At 32.6% G+C, this 19,605-nt stretch overlaps 3 protein-coding genes across 5 annotated transcripts; all 3 read left to right on the forward strand.

The window, feature by feature from the left end:
* The first annotated feature begins 4,752 nt into the window (after positions 1–4,752).
* On the forward strand, positions 4,753–6,309 carry LOC137838147 (putative phospholipase A2 homolog 1). The gene is made up of 3 exons (XM_068647387.2): positions 4,753–4,993; positions 5,080–5,199; positions 5,733–6,309. Exons 1-3 carry the CDS (start codon positions 4,879–4,881, stop codon positions 5,906–5,908), a joined length of 411 nt encoding a protein of 136 aa, XP_068503488.2. The 5' UTR covers positions 4,753–4,878; the 3' UTR covers positions 5,909–6,309.
* Positions 6,310–10,151: 3,842 nt separating this feature from the next.
* On the forward strand, positions 10,152–15,277 carry LOC137838916 (uncharacterized). Its single transcript, XM_068648125.2, has 8 exons — positions 10,152–10,266; positions 10,386–10,435; positions 10,524–10,656; positions 10,799–10,902; positions 11,817–11,988; positions 12,069–12,209; positions 12,308–12,503; positions 12,592–15,277. Exons 2-8 carry the CDS (start codon positions 10,404–10,406, stop codon positions 14,973–14,975), a joined length of 3,162 nt encoding a protein of 1,053 aa, XP_068504226.2. The 5' UTR covers positions 10,152–10,266; positions 10,386–10,403; the 3' UTR covers positions 14,976–15,277.
* Positions 15,278–16,520: 1,243 nt separating this feature from the next.
* LOC137838148 (putative caffeoyl-CoA O-methyltransferase At4g26220) lies at positions 16,521–19,424 on the forward strand. 3 transcript variants are annotated; one of them, XM_090301303.1, is made up of 7 exons: positions 16,539–16,678; positions 16,831–17,094; positions 17,514–17,586; positions 17,714–17,793; positions 17,892–18,036; positions 18,106–18,237; positions 19,035–19,424. In XM_090301303.1, exons 2-7 carry the CDS (start codon positions 17,063–17,065, stop codon positions 19,323–19,325), a joined length of 753 nt encoding a protein of 250 aa, XP_090157429.1. In that variant the 5' UTR covers positions 16,539–16,678; positions 16,831–17,062; the 3' UTR covers positions 19,326–19,424. The 3 variants fall into 3 exon arrangements, with proteins under 3 accessions (XP_068503489.2, XP_090157429.1, XP_090157430.1); XM_090301304.1 differs by having other exon boundaries at positions 16,831–16,974; XM_068647388.2 differs by lacking the exon at positions 16,831–17,094 and having other exon boundaries at positions 16,521–16,678.
* The last annotated feature ends 181 nt before the right edge of the window (positions 19,425–19,605 follow it).

Below are 19,605 nucleotides of genomic sequence, written 5' to 3' on the forward strand. Positions count from 1 at the left end.
TTTAATATAATAAAAATGAGTATTTAAGAAGTGTTTTAATCCTTATACAAATTTGTAGGCGATCATTAGGTTTGTTCAATATAGCAAATCACGACTCTCCTCACTTTTAAGTAAATCAAAGCTCTAAGGAGCATATCACAAAAAACAAAACAAAATAGAAAACAAATTCACTTAAGCTAAACCAAAACACTACATTTGCAACCACTGCAAGTTTGCCCGTATCCCTACTTTTACGTGTCATCTTCTTGCCACCTCTTACCTTCTATTAGACATCTATCCAATTCTTTTCAAATCTTAAGATCAATACACCACTGAGCAAAGGTGAAAATTGTTAACTTTTCCTTACTTGTCACCCAATATCAGATTTTTAACTAAGCTAACGTGAAAACTTCATTGTGGTCAACTTTACCTTTCTCCAAAATAACTCAATTTTTCTGCTTCTAAATCTCTCCAACCACTGCGATCCACATGCAGTCCCATACTTTATTGACCTTTTGGTTCGACGCCCAAGATAATCTAAATCCAAAAGGTGTTCTATGGCATCCTGGTGATAAACAGACTCCTTCCTAATCCACTGACAACACAAACTCCAAACCAACCAAGTTATTTTACAGCTAAAAAAGACATGGTTAATTGTTTCATCCTCACCACCGCACATAACACACCTATTACTCTCAAACACCACACCTCTCCTCCCTAAGTTGTCCATTTTGACTTGTGTTTAAACTCTATCTTATGTATTCAATTGCTAAACTAAACCTAAGACTTATAGTCCAGATAAAAGTTTTCTTTATAGCTTGTTAGAGATTATGGTTTTTTTGCAGGATAATTTTGATCTCAAGAAGAATAGGCTCGAAGTAGAATTCAAATATGTAGCTCGTATGTTCTTTTGGCAACTACCGCTATTAGATATGCCTGTCTCTGGAATGTTTTGCCTAGATCTAGCAGAATATGGGCAAAGGATTATTGTTGAGTTTTTTTTATTTAAAATATATAATCTCATATTCACAACGTTTTGGATAGAAGCAGCGGTTTTTGATAGTGTTAGCCACTATATATGTTTTTTTGCCGATTAAAGTTTAGATACAAACTGTTATTTATATGTGTCTGGAATCATCAAACATAATTGGGATGCGTGGAAAAAGCCTTTTTGGCTAATCATAAAATTAATTTTTTCTTATTTGTAAATAAGATTGATAAAAATAATATTGATGTTAAACTTTTGAAATAATTATTATAAAAGACATCAAATTCATTGTTGTGACTAAAAACTGTCACTAAAACTACAAACAAAAACACCAAATTTCAGAGTAAGAGTTTGCAACATATATACATATTTAAATTGGTTTTCTTTCAAAACTCTAATCAATGTCAAATTTCTTGTCTTAGTGATTTGAATATTAATGTTTGAAATTTTAAACAAACACACACTTGTGGACACCAATTTTGAACTCCTAACTTTGATCAAATAATTGCAAAATGCATAAAGTCAACAACGATCACAGTATTTCAGAACGATATAGTACACACCCAAGATGGTATATTAAGTTTTTTATTTTCTTTTTTCAACGATTAAGTTTTTTCTTTGGAAAGTTAAATAAATTTAATTTAACCAAATTCTCAAAAATGTTGTTCTCTATTTAAAGATTTGAAATTTGTATGACCGATTTAGGTTTGACTTGCAAATAACATCACCTTTTTTTCTAATGAATAAAAAATCAACACCAACTAAATATTAGAAACCGACATTGATATTATTTTTCATAAATATTTTATGGAATTATACGAAATTCAAATAAATAAAAAACTTTTACAATTTTTGATAGAATACATGAAAGAAAATCTCACAAAAATATAAAAGTTCTATCAGTAAAACAATTTAATAAATAACTTCAAATTGTTTCTCTAATCTCATGATTGCCGAAATTATTTCAAAATTATGTTAAATGATTGGAAAGGTATTTTAGTATATGAAAGTAAAGTCAAAGTAATATTTTAAATATAAAAAAATGTTTACAGAAAATGTTACGAATGAAAGAGTATGGTTCATGCCAAATGGAAGCTTTATTAGATGATTTAATTATGAACGACTCAAACTAATATTAATTATGATGCATAAAAAAAAGTATATATATTAAGGTGGTTGTGGGAATCTTTGATTTTTATTTTCTATGGTTTTGCTTCATATTTATTGTTCATGTTGACTATTTCTTGACACAAAAAAAAAAATGATTTATTTCAGCATTCATTTCCCATGGGAAAAGTCAACGTCCTGATTATAGAATGATAACAATTTTAGTTTAAATTGATAAATGTCTCTAATAAGAACAAGTTATGGTACGTCTACGTTTTTAATTTGTAATTAAAAATGTGTAAATGCATTTAAAGGACATTGTTATGTATGTATGAGTCACGCCATAGGAAGAAAATTAAATACAGTTTTATTGTTATTTTAATTTAATATAAAAATTTAAATGAACAAATGTAATATAGCTTTGTTTGTATCAATTTTACTGTTTTTGTTAAATAAAATTACTATATTTTTTTTTGTATAATGGCTGTGAATTAATAATTTTAAATTTCTCTCATTAATAATTGGTTTATATAATTTCATGGTTAAAAAATACAGTATAAATTTATTATCCTAGTTTAATTAATATAAATATATTGCAAGTATAATATAGTTAAGTTATAAAACAACTTTTAAAGTCGCACCAAAGCATATTTCATAGCTGTTAATTAATTTTTTATATATATATAATATTTTATTTAAATACAGTAAACAAAACATAATGTAGATCACTTTTTAGTTTTTAAATCGAAATTCGAATCAAATTGTTAAAATATATTAAAATCGTAATTGATTTTGATTTTCTTTTATCTGTTTGATTATAACCATCTTTAATCTGAGAGGAAATATTAGAACTCGAGTGGATTATGTTCATGAAAAAATAGAGTATTTGTGAACTTGTTCTTACTTTAAGGATCACGATGGAATTTCTTCCTGCACCCTCCATGCGGTTTTTTTCTTGTACCTCTATATTTCGAAAAAATATCTAAGTTATTTTTTATATTTTTTAATTATGGAATGTGAAATCCTTTTAGAATCAAAAGTTAAAATTTTTTATTTTTTATATTCTAAAATATAAAGTTTGTATTTTAGATTGCACATTTCAACATTTCAGAACGTAAATTTTGTATTTTATATTATATAATTCAAAATACAAATTTTTTATTCTAAATTATACGATTTTGTTCCTGCTAGGAAGATGGGACCTAGAGAATTATTGAAGTCTTCGTCTTCTTCCTTCGGTCGGACAAGTTGTTGGGTACTTGACTAGGGTCCTTCTCGTCTTCGTGCTTCTCTTTCGGTTCTTGGTCTCGGGTGAACACCGGATGGAGGGTACCTGCAAAAGGCACTTCAACGTTCAAGTCAGTAAAGCGGATGATCAGTATTCGGGTAGGTGCACAGTAATAAATGACGTACCTTTTTCCTTGGGATGTGTTATATTTATATTATTTTAATAGGCTTATCTTATTGGGCCTGATTAGTGGAGTAAATCTCACTTATGGTTGTATTACTTAATCCTTAACGATGGATTAACTTCACTGACCTTGGTTTGAGCGTTAATTGATGTATGTGTCGGCCGGTCTGACCAATCATGGCGATTTCTCCTGTCTCGGCTAAGTTTCCATGGTCTCGATCAGGTTTCTCTAGTCTTGGTCAATTAGACCAGGTCTCGGGCAGTTAGGTAAGTCTCGGTCAGGGAGATCGAATGTCGGTCTCGCCCATACCAGTACAAATTTAGAATGTAAATTTTTATTTCGAATTGTAAAATCTAAAATAAATAATTTCGATGTGGGATACATGAAGAAATCATTGGGGTGCAGGAAGAAAATCACTTCTCACGGAACGGATCAGCATACTGCTTGGTTGGGTCTTTTATTATTTCTACAAGAAAGAGGCCTTTTCTTATTTACACCTCTCCTTTCTTCTTTACACTCTCCAAATTTTGTTGAACAATTACCCAAACTAATCCTCACGTTTTCCCATGCTAATGCGTTCAAAATCGAACAAAACCATTTTTAATCGCTAAATGAATCAAAAAAAAAAAAAAACCACGAAACCAAACATTGAAAAACAAAACTTAAAAAACCATTTTATACTGTGATTTGGTTTGTGTTGTGAAAACTGAACAAGATCAAACTACACATGATATCTACATTGAATTTCCTCATTTTCTTGCCAATTTCACAATCCTTAGTTACAGTGTTTGACATTTTTAACTATACATGAAGGATTTTTAATATACTATGAGAGACTCATAGAGTATTTAGTAATGTTGGTTGAAAAGAAAAAAAAAAGTTATATTTTTCTTTGTTTTTCCTCCATCATCAATCATAAGTTATGAGATTTGGACACGTTTATTAAATTGTGTATCTGTCTCGGACACATGTATCGGACACGAACATTCGTAAGACACTCGTAAGATACATAAAATGTGAATTTAAAAAATATTTATTGAAATCGTATTCTACATTTTAAAAATTATACACATTTTTATATCCTTTATCATAACACATTATCCTCCAAAGTTCATAAGTCTAAAATAAGTAAAGGCTAAAGATAAGTATGGTGCAAATGGTAATTGTGAAAGATGAGAAGAGAAAGGACATCCACTGCTTTGGCAACAATCTGAAGGGTGGTTTGGTATTTTTGGCATAACAACCAAACACAAGAAACCTTATTTTACTTGGGACTTCAAATACGAGGTTGCTTGTGTTGTGCCTGCAAATACCCAAATACAGATCAAGCGTGGGGGGAAGGAGAGTTCGGCGTCAACCATCCACCACCCTTTTCTTCAATTTCGCCACAAAATGTCACGCGCCACCGCCGCATTCGGAATCCTCCTCTCTCTGCTCCTCGCCGCCGCCCCCCACGTATCTGCTCAGCCAAACTGCAGCACCACATGCATTGCGGAGCAGTGCGACAGTAAGATTCTACTCCATTCCGTTGAGTTCATGCTATAGTAATCGTTAATTTGGTTGATACTAATTATTTTTATAATCGAAATTCAGCGATTGGAATCAGATACGGCAAGTATTGCGGGGTGGGGTATTCTGGCTGTCCCGGCGAGAAACCATGCGATGATCTTGACGCTTGTTGCATGGCCCATGACGACTGCGTTGGCAAACTCGGTATTTTCACATTCTGCACCAACATTAACTTTGTTTCTGTCCCCAATTGGTGTTTCTGTTATTTCATTCTTGTGTGCCTATTTCTTTTTGGGTCCATTTTATGTTAATCTTCTGTTCAATCAATTCTCTGAATTGCATGCTTGGAAGCTTCTTCCTAATTCTGTTGTCAGAACTCAGAATTTTCCAATGCCATTTTGCTCTATGTATGGAAACAGTATTTAGGTTCCCTCTTATTTACACTTCTCTATTAGGCTTTATGTTGTGTAAAGATTAGTGTGAGTTTAATGATTCCTTAATCATGCCATGTTTATCTCTTTTAATCAAGTCGAATTAGCATGATGCTGGTTTTGGTCGAAAGGTCGTGTTACCAGATAAGGTTTAAAAAAATTTACTTGTTATTGTTGTTGAAACTGAAACCATGTGTAACTTTGTTCTGTAATTTACCAAATCTGCACTAGAGTCTTTGTTTTCACTTGTGATTATTTGTGTAGTTGAGTGATTGGTTTAGACTAAGGGAAAGACTGATTTTACAGGAATGACTCATGTGAAATGCCATGAGACATTAAAGGCTTGCCTAATGAAGGAACTGAAATCTGGCAAGGTTGGGTTTTCGAAGGAGTGTCCTTACACTACAGCTGCACCTACGATGATAAGAGGCATGGATTTGGCCATCTTGCTCAGCCAATTGGGTGAGCCTGTTGATCACTAACAAACTGGAACAACCCTCTTCTTCATGCAGTTCTTCCTCCTTCCTCCATTAACAAAAACTTCTCTCTTTCTCTTTCCCACGAAACTCTCTGAATCTGAATAGTTGATATCTCTTCACTTCTTTGTCGTGTTATCTGTGAACACAGTACGGAATACAGAAAATTCTGAATCTAAATAGTTGATATCTCTTCACTTCTTTGTCGTGTTCTCACAGTACGGAAAACTCTGAATCTAAATAGTTGATATCTCTTCATTTGTGAACACAGTACATTTGACAGAAGCTAACAGAACATTAGAGAAAGTTGATCTTGTAATCTTCTTCTGCATGCCTAAGCAGCCACTGTTATTCATTTTCTATCTTCTTATTCAATAGTAACTAATACCACATCACAGTGTTTCTTATCTTCCATTTCCTTTATACTATAGTTCTCTGATAGAAAGGATCAAAACATTAGGAAATTTAGAAAATGCAGTCATATTTAATGCTAACTGTGTTTTAAATAAGATTTTTTTGAAAAAAAGTTATTCACAAGATCCATTAATTAAATACAGAGAGGATTTTAAACTGAGTATTTTTTTTTTCACACCACTTATTTGAGATATTTAGGTTATTAGTTCAGATACTCAAATTAAAACAATGAAATCAGTCGTGTCATGTGAATATTAATTTTTGTAATTTTTTTCCATTTTTTTTAACAAATATTAATGTTATCTTATCATTCAGAAGTAATTTTTTTTCTATTTTTTCACGGCATAATTGTGCTTTGAGTAAGAATGTTACTATAAAAAAGTACTTTTTTTTTCTTTCAATAAATGCTCCATACAAAATAGTGTAATAAAGAGTATTCTATAAAAAAAATAAGAGGAGAGAAGCAATTAATAAAAGGTCGTTATCATTTTTTTATTAAAATATATTTTTTGTGACATAAAATTACAAATGCATACATTTTCTTTTTGGCAATTAAAGTTAAGTTTGAATAAAATTGAGTTTTGGGACTAATAAGGCAACAATACATGCATATGCTTCAGAAAATTATTTATTAATTTTGAAATTGGTAGTCATAATTAAAAGTGATATATTGTTGTTTGGTTGGTTGGTTCCTACATATGTACCAGGTCATGAGTAATGAAGAGATTTTCAAACTTTCAACCTTAGGAGATTAAGATTAGTTCGTGAAAAATCAACAATATTTTTGTTAGGAGGGTTTAGAGTCATTGACGATTTGTTGAAGTTATGTTTCTTGACTTGAATAACAATCTTAGTAGATGTTTTTGGAGGTGTAAAATTGAATGATGAGTATGTTCCATTTATATTTTTGCCTATTTGATGTTCTTGTTTTTCATTTTTTTTCTATTAATTTGGTTGAGAAGTGTTACACATATTTTAATTTTGGTGTTAGGTTTGCCGTCTCTTAGCGTCTAATTGATGAATGAATAAATAGATGTAATAAAAAAGAGTTAGAACACATAATTTGAATGAGAATAACACAAGTATGACAAAAAATAGTTATTAGTTTCTTAATGTTGTATTTTTTGGACTTATAAAATGTTGGATCTATCATTTATTTTTCTTTGTAAAAGTAACTGTAAATAATAGTTGTAAATCATGATATATTTAGGCCTATTAAGTTTAAAAGAAGTTAAGAAGTGTGTGATCAAAAGATTTCATGTTTGTCTCGCATGAACCTTTCATTGTCTAGTATTTGGTTGAACTTCACATGAGTCTAAAATAAGTTTGAATGGTGGTGAGATGTGTGGGGTTATGGACCGATCCTATAGTTAGAGGAGTGATTTGTTTCCGATTCGGAAAGTTAATAGAAGATCTCGTTGTTACCGTTAAAGATATTAGGAGTTATGATTGACAGATATGCGGAATATCAGTGTTAATGGACAATAAAAGTTAGGAAACAAAAAGGAAAGAGATCCAACATAAAAGAAAAAGAAGGCCGACCAAGAACACGGACAACTAGATTGGAAACCACTATTTCTGGTATATTTTATGCTCTAGTTAAGGGTCATCTCATCCGACTAGAACAAGATGCATATTACTTTCTTGCACTTATTGGTTCAGACCTTATAGTTAATTTTAATCTTAATAGACTCTGATACAACCTAAGCTAAATATTACATATATTTTTATATAAAAATATAAATAACAAATAGTAAAATTTATAAGTATAAGAAATACTAAATAAAGAAACTAAGAAATCACTTTTTTGTAAGCAAAAATATATTTTCTTGTTTTAGTCATAGTTATTTTTCTTGAAATTATGTGTTCTTGCTATTTTTCTTTATACCTTTCATGCACTTATAACTTATTTTATTACTGGATAAATGTTATTGTTAAAAGTGAAATATTTTCATGTTAAAGTAATATAAAGTAGTTGTTTTTCACAAGCACATAATTATTTTACAAATTTTACAAAGTTACTATTGTTCCCACTTAATTTAATTTTTATTTTCTTTTAAGAATAAAATGACAAAAAAATTGTACTAACCTTCTTAAAATCATACTAAATAACACTTAAATTTCTTATATTTTAAAAATAGACATTCGCTCATTCATGTTGCTAATAAAGTAACATTCAACCCTCTCTCACTTTTAAGCAAGTACTCTGTATTTATTTATTTATTTTTAACAAATTATATTCATTTCTCTTACATTTTATATAAGGTAATGTTCATTTTCCTTATTTTATTTAGAATATCATATCAACTAAAAATTTAAATAAAAATGATAAAAGTTAAAGTTTTAGGATATAAAATTAATATAAATATAGACATTTTTTTAACCTTTCTATAAATAATATAACTTAAAAATGAGTGTTTTATCATTAAAAAATAAAAAATATACCTATTTAAAAGTAATAAAAATTATTTGATTAAAATATAAAAAATATTTATTCTAAAACTAAAAAATGATTGATCAACTCTTCTACCGGTCAAACAAAAATAAAATGGAACACTTTTTCCTCTTTTTTTTTTTGGTTTTGTTAACACATTGGAAACTGAAAAGTATTATTAAATTGATACATTTATTTATTTTATCAAATTACTTGTCATTTATTTTAAAATTCCTCAATGAAAAATAGACCCAATTCAGTAACATCACGTGTCACTACCTCGTGAGCACGACTGAAAAGACGTGATTTTATTTATTTACTTTTTTATTATTAGACATGGTGGTCGGAACCTACCTAAACTCAATAAATAATATGATTGGACCATTGAATCGGTGAACAAACTGATTTTATATTTTTCTAATTTTTTCTTAATATCAAAAGCTATTTCTTAAAATAAAAAATATTATTTATGTAAAATAATTTAATACTATTACTTTTGTTCACAAACTACCAGAATAAGTTTATTATTCTTTATAATAATTATCTCAAAAACCAAAGTAATAATCATATCTTAATGTATGACCCAATAAAATTTAATATTGTTTCAGACCTTCCGAGTGATTAAGAATAAGAATAAGTATATTATTAGTTTAGTGTGTGATCTCTCTTCCTCTTTCATGTTCATGCATTCTCTGATATATACACTAAAGACTTCACATTCTTTCTTTTGTACATATGACTTTTATTCAATTAAATCTTATTTAGATTGATCGTACGAAATCTTTGATTCACGTTTTTTTTTATTAGTAATAAAATAAAAAAATAAAAAATAGGAACCATTTCAGGGTGGTTCAATCCTTATACATAAATATCTGACAATAACTTCTATTACCAGTTTGTCAAATGGGCTACCATACCAACACTACCCAACATTACATAATCAACCTCATACAATCCAAAGGATTTAAAACCCAACTAGAATACGGGAAATAAGAAAAATGGGATTTTGTATGAATCCAAGACCATACCTTAACTTGCACCGAAGCGAACACCTCAGACACATCTGTCACTCCACTATTAAAGATGACTGAGTTCCTAATATTTCAAATTTCGTTTACAATACCAACTCAAATTGAGCTCCAAACGTTATTAACCGAAACAGAGACCTGCCTTATTAGTCTTGATTCACGTTAATATAATATAAATATCATTTAGATTAACCTGTAAACCGACCTACTAATATACAACATTGGACTAATAAACCATAGTTATTAAAATAAAAAATAAACATATTTTTCATCTTAGAAAGATAATAAATAAAACATTTGGCAAAAAGAAAAAAAAAATTGAAGTGAGGTCCATTATTGACTTGGATGCAGCTCCCCGTAGGTAATTATTCCTTCCTTATGGCGTAGAACGTAGAGAAAGGTTTCTTCTCTTTGGTATTCTTTTGTCAGGTTTCGACGAAAGTTCAATTGCAATAAAATTTTCACTCGTTTTCCCTCGTTCTTCGCCTGCAAGTTCCTTTTCTCTTCTTCTTCTTCTTCTTCGTCTTCTTCTCAATTACTTCATTTCTCATCACAGCTAATCTTTGATAAACAAACAAATAAACACAATAATTCTTCATTTTTTCAGTTTGAATTTGTGCAAATTATGCTGCATCGAAGCTTCAAGCCCGCGAAGTGGTACGCCTTCGATCTCTGCTTGTATTGTTTTGATTAAAGAGAGTGAGAATCATAGCGGCTTTTGTTCAATTGAATTTGTTTTGTGCAGCAAAACGGCATTGAAGCTCGCCGTTTCACGCGTAAAACTTTTGAGGAACAAGAGAGAAGCGCAGGTGAGGCAACTCAAGAGAGAGTTGGCTCAATTGCTCGAGTCTGGTCAGGACCGAACTGCTAGAATCCGGGTAACGATGACAGCATAACTCGGTTTTCTTTTTTATCGATTTTATGTTGTCTGTTTTCTGTTTGATGTCACAATTCAGGTTTTGATTGCATTCGTTTTTGGGGATTCTGATTGTGTTGACTTTTCGTCTGGTTTGTGTTTAGGTTGAACATGTTGTCAGGGAGGAGAAGACGATGGCAGCTTACGATCTTGTTGAGATATACTGTGAACTTATCGCCGCACGTTTGCCCATGATCGAATCACAAAAGTATTTTAACACAGCTAAATTATCAGTTTCTTTTAAGCACATTTTTACTTTGGTTACTTTATTCATTTCACTTTGTTGAACAGTTTTCATTGTTTAAAATTGTTTGTGCTAGTTTAGGGGGAGGGAACATAAACTTTTCCTCTTCCCTTTTGTAGATTTGACTGCACGGAAGTAATATTACGTGATTTGGGTGTGTATGTTATTATTTTGTTAGGTTTTTTCAATCGAAGGTGCGATCACGTTAGGGCAAACTATTTTGTTATACTTGTAACTTAGAGGACTTAATTAAAGAGAATCTGATAATTGTATAGCTGAGTTGGTTCATGTCAGACTTGGGCCTGATCATAGATCTGGCAGAATAAAAATAGCTAAATAAAGGGAAAGGACGACCCTTGGGTTAGAATTACATCTCACTGTTTCTTTTCTGGTAAGTATGATTCTGATGAAAACTGTAGTATCTAGATATAGATTTGATCAATGAGTTTTTATCTTTTATGCCATTGTACAAGGTATTATGTAAGAATATAAACAGTGCATTTGGTATAGATACAGTAACAAAGCCCCTCAGTCGAGAATCATCCTCAACTAATTATGTAACATGCCAGTGCCACCTGTTAGCTTCGTTCCCAATGATTTTAGGCATGACTTACAGGGATTGTTGTGCTTTGATGTTAAAAATCATGTTTTAATTGATATTCTATATCTATCATTCATGTAAAAGTTTGAATGCCAACATGTATGTCTTTATGTCTCTTGCTTTAACATTAATTGTGGGTGTCTGAAGGGATTATTGCATGGGGTTTTCTGATTCTGAAAATACTGTTTCATACAGTTTATAAGTTTGTTTGTTGTTATGATCGTACCCTCTCATTGCATTGATGTCGTTATCATTTCTCCTCTTTAAACTTTTCCAGAAACTGCCCCATTGACTTGAAGGAAGCGGTTTCAAGTGTAATATTTGCATCTCCAAGATGTTCAGACGTACCAGAGCTCGTAGATGTGAAGAAGCAATTAACGTCCAAGTACGGAAAAGAATTTGTCTCTGCAGCTGTTGAACTACGCCCTGACTGTGGTGTAAGTCGCATGGTAAGTCTTTCTACCTGCTTGAAGTTGGGTAAGATAAGATCATTTTGAAGCTTATTTCTAATTTAATTCTGTCTTTTCAGTTGGTTGAGAAATTGTCTGCCAAAGCACCTGATGGTCCAACCAAGATAAAAATACTGGCTGCAATTGCTGAGGAGCATAATATCAAATGGGAGCCCAAGTCATTTGAAGAAAATGATGTAAAGTCTTCTCAAGACTTGTTGGTAGGCACTACTAATTGTAGCTTTTCTTTGGTTTATTTTGATATAAAACGTTTGTTGGATTATTTAGTTTGATATTATATGTGTATATGTATGTTAAGGTTGGACCAAGTACTTCTGAGAAGGCTGCTTATGCTGAACCTTCTCAAATCCCCGTTCTACCTGTTCATGATGAAAAGGGTCCTTCCAATGTACGTGCTTCCTCACAAGTTAAACCAATGCATCATGTATCTGCAAATTCACATGAGCAGACTGCAAGTGCTGCTGCTAGAAAGGATCAAGAAATCAGATCTTCAGGTATTTTTTTGTGAAAATGGTGCTTACACCTTATTTTCTGGGCTTTTGTTGTGTCTGTTACCTGAATATTTGGGATTCTTTCTTGCAGGAACTGGAAGTCAAGAAACGGATTTTCTAGATTCATACACCGATAACAGGAGTGCTTTTTCTATGAATAGGCAAAATTGGACAATGGAATTCAAGGATGCTGCTTCTGCTGCACAGGCAGCTGCAGAATCTGCTGAACGTGCTAGCATGGCTGCAAGGGCAGCTGCGGAACTTTCAAACCGTGAAAACATGACAAGGCAGTATTCAAGTGGATCACATAGTTCTTCTGGCAACGGGTTGAGAGATGAAAGACCCCAAGGATACACTTTTCATGATGACAAAGATATTTCTACTAGTTCTGTTGATGGTTACTTCCATAGAAGCAGTTCTGAGACGCACAATGAACAGATTTCTGCTAGAGAACAAGATAATCTGGTAAGAGGACCCAGCAAATATTACCCGAGCAGTAATGAGAATGTGGTCAAACATTCCCCGTCAGGTTCATTAAAGTCTGGTAGTGCTTTTGGTGATGATAAACCTTTTACTGAGGGTTCTGAAATGGCTGATATATATCATCATAAGAACTCATTTGAGCAAAAGAATAGTGACTCACATGAAATAAGTTCAAGAACACAAGCAGGTAGAAATGAAGAAGCTTTTGTGACTGAACTATATGATGACACTGATTTGAATACTGAAAACAATTATCACTTTGGAGATGTAAGGACAAATAAACCATATAGAGAAGCTTCCTCTTCTCATCTCGTTACTCCAACTGATGATCACAATGATAATTTGGACTTGAATGGCTGGAAGACTGGGAACAAAGCTGTGGAAGACCTTTTTGTTGCTGATGAAGCAAACGCCCAGAGAAACTTTATGGGAACAAGTTCTTATAATGATACTTCTGTTTTGTTTGATGATTCTGGATCAGAGGACGGTGATGATTATAAGTTTGATGTTGATAAAAAGTACAGTGGGGAGGGATCTGGTTTGTTTGTCTCATCCCCTGGTGCCAGATCACAAGTTGATTCTTGGAGGCATGGACAAAACGTTGATGAGAAAGTGACAAGTTTTAGTACACAGTCACATTTTTCTGAGGCTTCTGAAAGATTGACAGCTTCTGCAGTTTCTTCTGAAAAAGAAGACTTGTTACTGCCTGTCACTTTTGATGATTCAGATGACCCAGGTTCAGATAGCGATGTGGATTTGGTCAAGTCTAAGCATTCTGGGCTATCTGATTATGAAAATTCTTCCTTTAATCCAGTTGCAAGCCATGGGGATCTAGGGTCCTCATCAAGAAATGATAAAAATATGGGCACTGACAGAAAGTCTTGGTTGTCACCTTCAGTTGGTTCAGACACCATCGAAGAGCATTTTGAAACAAGGGTAGACACCGCTACTGTATCAGAAAAGAATTTTGGCTATGATGATGACGTGTCAGCACGTCTGCCATCTACAAAGGAAAGAAGCTCTTCATCGGGTTTGGATCTTGAGGCAAACAATGACACTGAAACTCTGGAGGAATTTCAGGCTGAAAGTGGCAAGGAATTAAGCTATGGTACCTTGAAGGGTGGTCTTCGCAATAAAGGTTTGAAGCGGCCACCTTATATTAAGAATACGTTGGATGATGTTTCATCGTCATTGGGGAACACTTCAATCCAGAATGAAAAATCTTTGCCAACTGGGAGTGCTTCGATTGGTTCTGATACTCCTGTTCAGGACAAGTACACGAGGGAAGTGCGCAGAGGAAACAAGACTGCGGCCTCGGAAGTGCACAACATATCTTCTGATTCTAATAGTTATCGCATGGTTGCAAATTCACAGGAGACTCTTGCTAGTACTATTGAACCTCGCATTCAGAAGGAGCAAAGTGAAGCAAAAAATAAATCCAGCTCAAGGCCCTCTGTTACATACTTTGATTCTGATAATAGTGATTTTGAAGATGAACTTCCTAAACAAAATTCACCAGGTTTTGCCCGTCCTCTTGGAGGAATATCTCGAAGGACATCGGCTTCTCCTAAAGCTGGCACAACAGGTTTAAGTTCAAGGGATGCTCCTTTATCCAAGCCTTCTGTGACTCCTGCCACAACACTTGGATGGAAATCTTCAAGAACTTCTTACGAGAATAGTAATCAAAATGCTTCATCCATGACGAGGAGCTCTGAAAATTGGACAGGATCGAAGCCTGGATCAGCCAAAAATAAAGCAACTGAGCCAGTTTCAGAACCGAAAAGATCCTTGCATGGGGAAGTTAAGAAATCAACTGCAAGGTTGCAACCTTCCAGTTCTCCAAAAACAGTGATACAAGATAATAAAGAGGGCCAAGATGATTCTAATGCAGATACTTCCTCTAATCAGAAGGTTGGGCACGTTCATCCGAAGTTACCCGATTACGATTCTTTTGCTGCTCACTTCTTGTCTCTTAAGAAGGATCGTCCTTAAATTCCACCTGCCTCAATATAGCAACATAGCTACTGGTACATAGTTTTGATGGTTTATCTTTCTTTTGCAGCCTGTATTGTTACATTTAGATGCGTGATTTAATAGTCAAATTATTTGAGGAATAAGGATGGGACCTGTATTTTTTGAGAATAAATTGAGTTAGTGTATAGGTTTTACAATCTCATTATTTGAGGACTACTGCACATACTTGAATAGTTCACTGTAAATATTTACCCTATGCATTGTATTCATTAAACTCAACTGGTTGATGCCACATTCATTCATGAACTTCTGCTTAGTAACTCCATCTTCTTTCATAGACTTCATAATAATTAGTTTTGCTTAATTGAATACATTCCTATACAAATTTGATTTCTTTGTCATATATATATTTAAAGTAAGATATAATACATAAATTGTTTTCTCTTATGAAGAATACCAAGAATGTTGCTTACTTACAAATCTATTATAATATGAGTTTGGTGGGATATTATTTTAATAATTTTTTTTATTAAATCTGTTATAAAATGGTACTATTTTTTGGGGGGAGATTCTAGAACTATTGAGTCAAAGGAGTGCAGCATTTGGATTGGACCGAAGAAAAAAAAGGCCTAAAGTCCATAAGGGGCAGTTGAACACCGAATTCATTGCACGGAAGAAACAAAACAAGAAATCTTAATTCATAGACTTTCGCACTTTTCCTTTTAATAAAAAATGGGACGACCAATTTTTTTAGATGATCTTATGATTTCAGCAATAGAGACCTAGATCAACTAGAAGAATTGTTTTTTATTCACTTCAATTTATCTCATTAATTTCTAAAATCATTAAAATTGAATAGTTTATTGAATTTTTTTGATAATTTTTGTGTGTTTCTTTTTATGAAATTTACATATTTTTATATTTTGTAATCAAGATTTTTAAAAATTTATTCTTCTAATTAAAAGTGACAGTGCTAGAAATTTGTTCGAGAAGGGCTGTCTTAGAAAAAAAAATCATTTTCTTATAAAATGTCAAAATACAAAAAATTTACTATTGAAGATAGAGTTTATGTGCTTAGAGTGGATGCATGTGTACATTCATTGGTTACTATCATTAAGACACAACATGAAGAATGATTATATGCTATAAGAACGGAATTTTAATAAAATATTCTTATTAAAATAAATAAACATAATTAACAAGGAGAAAGACTTCTTACAGAATTAAAAAATAATTTCAAAAACTAGCAAGTCAAAATTAAGAAAAAAGTTGTTCCTAATGGACCAATACAACTATTTCTAACTTTTTTATTCTAGTTTGATTTCTAAGCTATAGTTCAACCAATAATTTTAACAATGATTATTAACTTAAATATAGGAAATGCTAAAGTATGGGACATAATCTATTAGTGGAGAAATCTTACGCACATCGAAACAAATCTTTGTACTAATAGTAAATATTTGTTTTATTTTGTGATAATATATAATATAATATAAAATCTGAAAGTGTTTTTCTGAGTGGATAGTTTTATAAGCCGCCACCTTTGACCGTTAATATAACATAGTATTGACCAAAGAATTCATCTCATTGCATCACTGCATAAGTGTGGTGAAATGGCTTCAACCATTAATTGCTCTGTTCAGAGTTAAGCTTCAACCACAAACTTTCTCCCAGATCCATTCTAAGCTCATTCAAGTTATCATCAGAATGGAGAAATTCAGGTATATATCTCTCTTCAATGTGTTCTTTTGTCCCAAGCATGCCTAATTCTAGCAACTCTTCAGGTTCACTTCTACACAGTGCATACATAACTGCATCCTCGCCAAAAGGAACTTGTAATTTTATATTATAATCGAAGTCTTTTTCTTGCTAGAGTTCAATAGTTTACATTTTCTCTTCATTAAAGTAACAAGAAAGTTGTATTGGAATCAAGAGAACGATTGTCTTTCTTTCCGGTGGGTCGGTCTACCTCTCTCCCTTCCGGTTGAAATCAAGAAAACGATTGTCTTTCTTCTAGGTAGGTTTCCCTATCCTCCCTTCCACTTGAATGATATCCTCACACTCCCCTTGCAACCACAACTTGTTTGTATGAACTCTGGGCTCGGATGGTACTTGCAAAAGGCACTCCAACGTTTAAGTAAGGTTTTGGTATTCGGTGCTATTAGTACTAGGTGATGACATAACTAATTCTTGTAATCTGTGCTTATTTATATGACTATTATCATGAACTCTTTGTTATTAGGTCAGGTTAAGAATTTGGGTCGTAATTAAAAACCCAGTGATTGATCATTGATTAGTTTCATTAATCTTCTTTGAGTGTGATGATTTCGGTCATATGAGTCGATCTTGACCGGATGTTGAGTCTCTTAGTTGGTCATACGGACCACACCGTTACACTAATATTTTCATTTCATTGAGTGGTGGAAAAAAAAACAATGCAATAGAATATGTTTTCTTAGAAAGAACTTGATAACATGCATCTGGGATATTATTTCTCTTTCCCTTTGAAGGACCCTACCCCTTATGGTGTTGGTTGTTGGTTTTGGTGGATTGCAGAGAAATGGAAAAGATCAAGGATCCATCAATTTACCGCAATCCAGTCATATTACAAAGCAAGGACCTAAGCAAGGTTTGTATACAAACTAGCAAATTTTGTGTGTTTTCACTCATGGTGTGTTCACACACACACACTTATACATCTTGATTCATGAAATGAAAACTCATTGATCACTTGTTACTCCTTTCTGGTGTGGCAGTATATACTGGAAACAGCTGTTTACCCTAGAGAACCTGAGCCCCTGAAAGAGCTGAGGGAAATCAATAGTAGTCAACCTTGGTAATTCTTCTGTCTATTACTGTAAAACTTACCTATTTGATCTGAGGCTGAAACAAGAAACTGAAAATTCTTCAACTTGTTTTTCAACTTTCATTCAGGGGCTTCATTGCTACTTCACCTGATGCAGGTCAGCTAATGGCCTTACTTTTGAAGTTGTTGAATCCCAAAAAGACCATTGAAGTGGGAGTGTTTACTGGTTACTCCCTTCTCCTCACAGCACTCAACATTCCTCATGATGGAAAGGTTTGCATGCTTAAATTTCTGTGCATGTCTTCATTATAATTTGTACTAAAAAATAATTTGCTGTTGCAGATTACAGCCATAGATATTGACAGGAAAGCTTATGACATTGGATTACCAGTCATAAAAAAGGCTGGAGTTGAGCACAAGATTGATTTCATAGAGTCTGCTGCTCTACCAATTTTGGATAAACTACTTGAAGATGTAAGCTTGCTTCTTTTTGTATGTTGAAAAGCTCACGTTCATAATAAATATAGACAAAATAAGTGAATATATTTTCAAGAATCCAAGAACTAAAAGAAGAAATAAATTTATTACCAGATTGTGTTAAGAAGTGGACTTTAAGTCTAACTCAACCTCATAAAATCAACTTATAAAGAGTAAAATATCATAATCTTTAGTCGATGTGGAATCTCCAACACACTTCTCACGCCGAGACTACTAACTCGTGCGTGGAAATATATGTTATTGGTGGTTCGATAACGACCGGATAGCGGGTAACACAATAAGTCCAACAAATTTCCGCTAGGATAAACTTTAAATGATTCTGATACCATGTTAAGAAATGAACTTTAAGTCTAACTCATCTTATTAGTCGATTTAATGAGATTAAGTTAGAATTAAAGTCTACTAATATATATACTAGCACAATTCTCACTTCATGAACTAGTTTTTGAAATTGAGTTAGATATAACCAAGATTCTAACATAATACCACATCTCATTCTAATTCTTGTTATTAATTCTATCAAATCCCTTGCTATTGAACTGTTATCATATCACTTGCATATGTTCCTTCTCACTTTATTTCAAGTCTAACATGTCTACCTTTGTATATGTTTCTTCTCACATATTTCAAGTTTAATAATAGGTCTACTTTTCAGTGTGACTAGTGAAATAGATTTAAGTTTTTAAGATTTAGTTAAACTGAAACATGAGATTCTAAGACTATGTGAATGTTTACTCTTTTCTCTAAAAACATATTTGGATGTTTGGGTGCAGCCTGCAAATGAAGGATCTTTTGACTTTGCTTTCATTGATGCTGACAAAGAGAACTATCTTAACTACCATGAGAGGCTTATAAAACTGATCAAAATTGGTGGTTTACTTGTATATGACAATACTCTGTGGGGAGGACGTGTTTCCTGGCCTGAAGAAAAAGTTCCACCACACACCAGATCAGGGAGGAATGCAGCAATTGAATTCAACAAAACAATCACAAACGATTCTCGAGTTGAATTTTCCCTTACTTCTGTTGGCGATGGTCTCAATATTTGTAGGCGCGTTGCTTGAGTTTTGTTACTTGTTTGCTCATATGTAATCAGTGTTACATGCACTGCTACTATATATTTTCAGCAGTTACCTCAATAAAATCACATTTTGTGCTCCTAATGAATGGTTTCATGTTAAATTTCTATCAGTTAGTTGTTTTTTTCGTTGAAAATGACATGGAAAAGTTGTTCATTATGCCAGATCAAAAACTACCATTAATCATGCAACTGTTAATTATGCCAGTTTTGAAAATTTTGGATTCATTCTACCATTAATCACTTGAATGCCAGATCAAAAACTA

This window comes from Phaseolus vulgaris, chromosome 4 (assembly GCF_051622355.1).
Source record: "Phaseolus vulgaris cultivar YP4 chromosome 4, ASM5162235v1, whole genome shotgun sequence".
NCBI classification, from domain to species: Eukaryota; Viridiplantae; Streptophyta; class Magnoliopsida; order Fabales; family Fabaceae; genus Phaseolus; species Phaseolus vulgaris.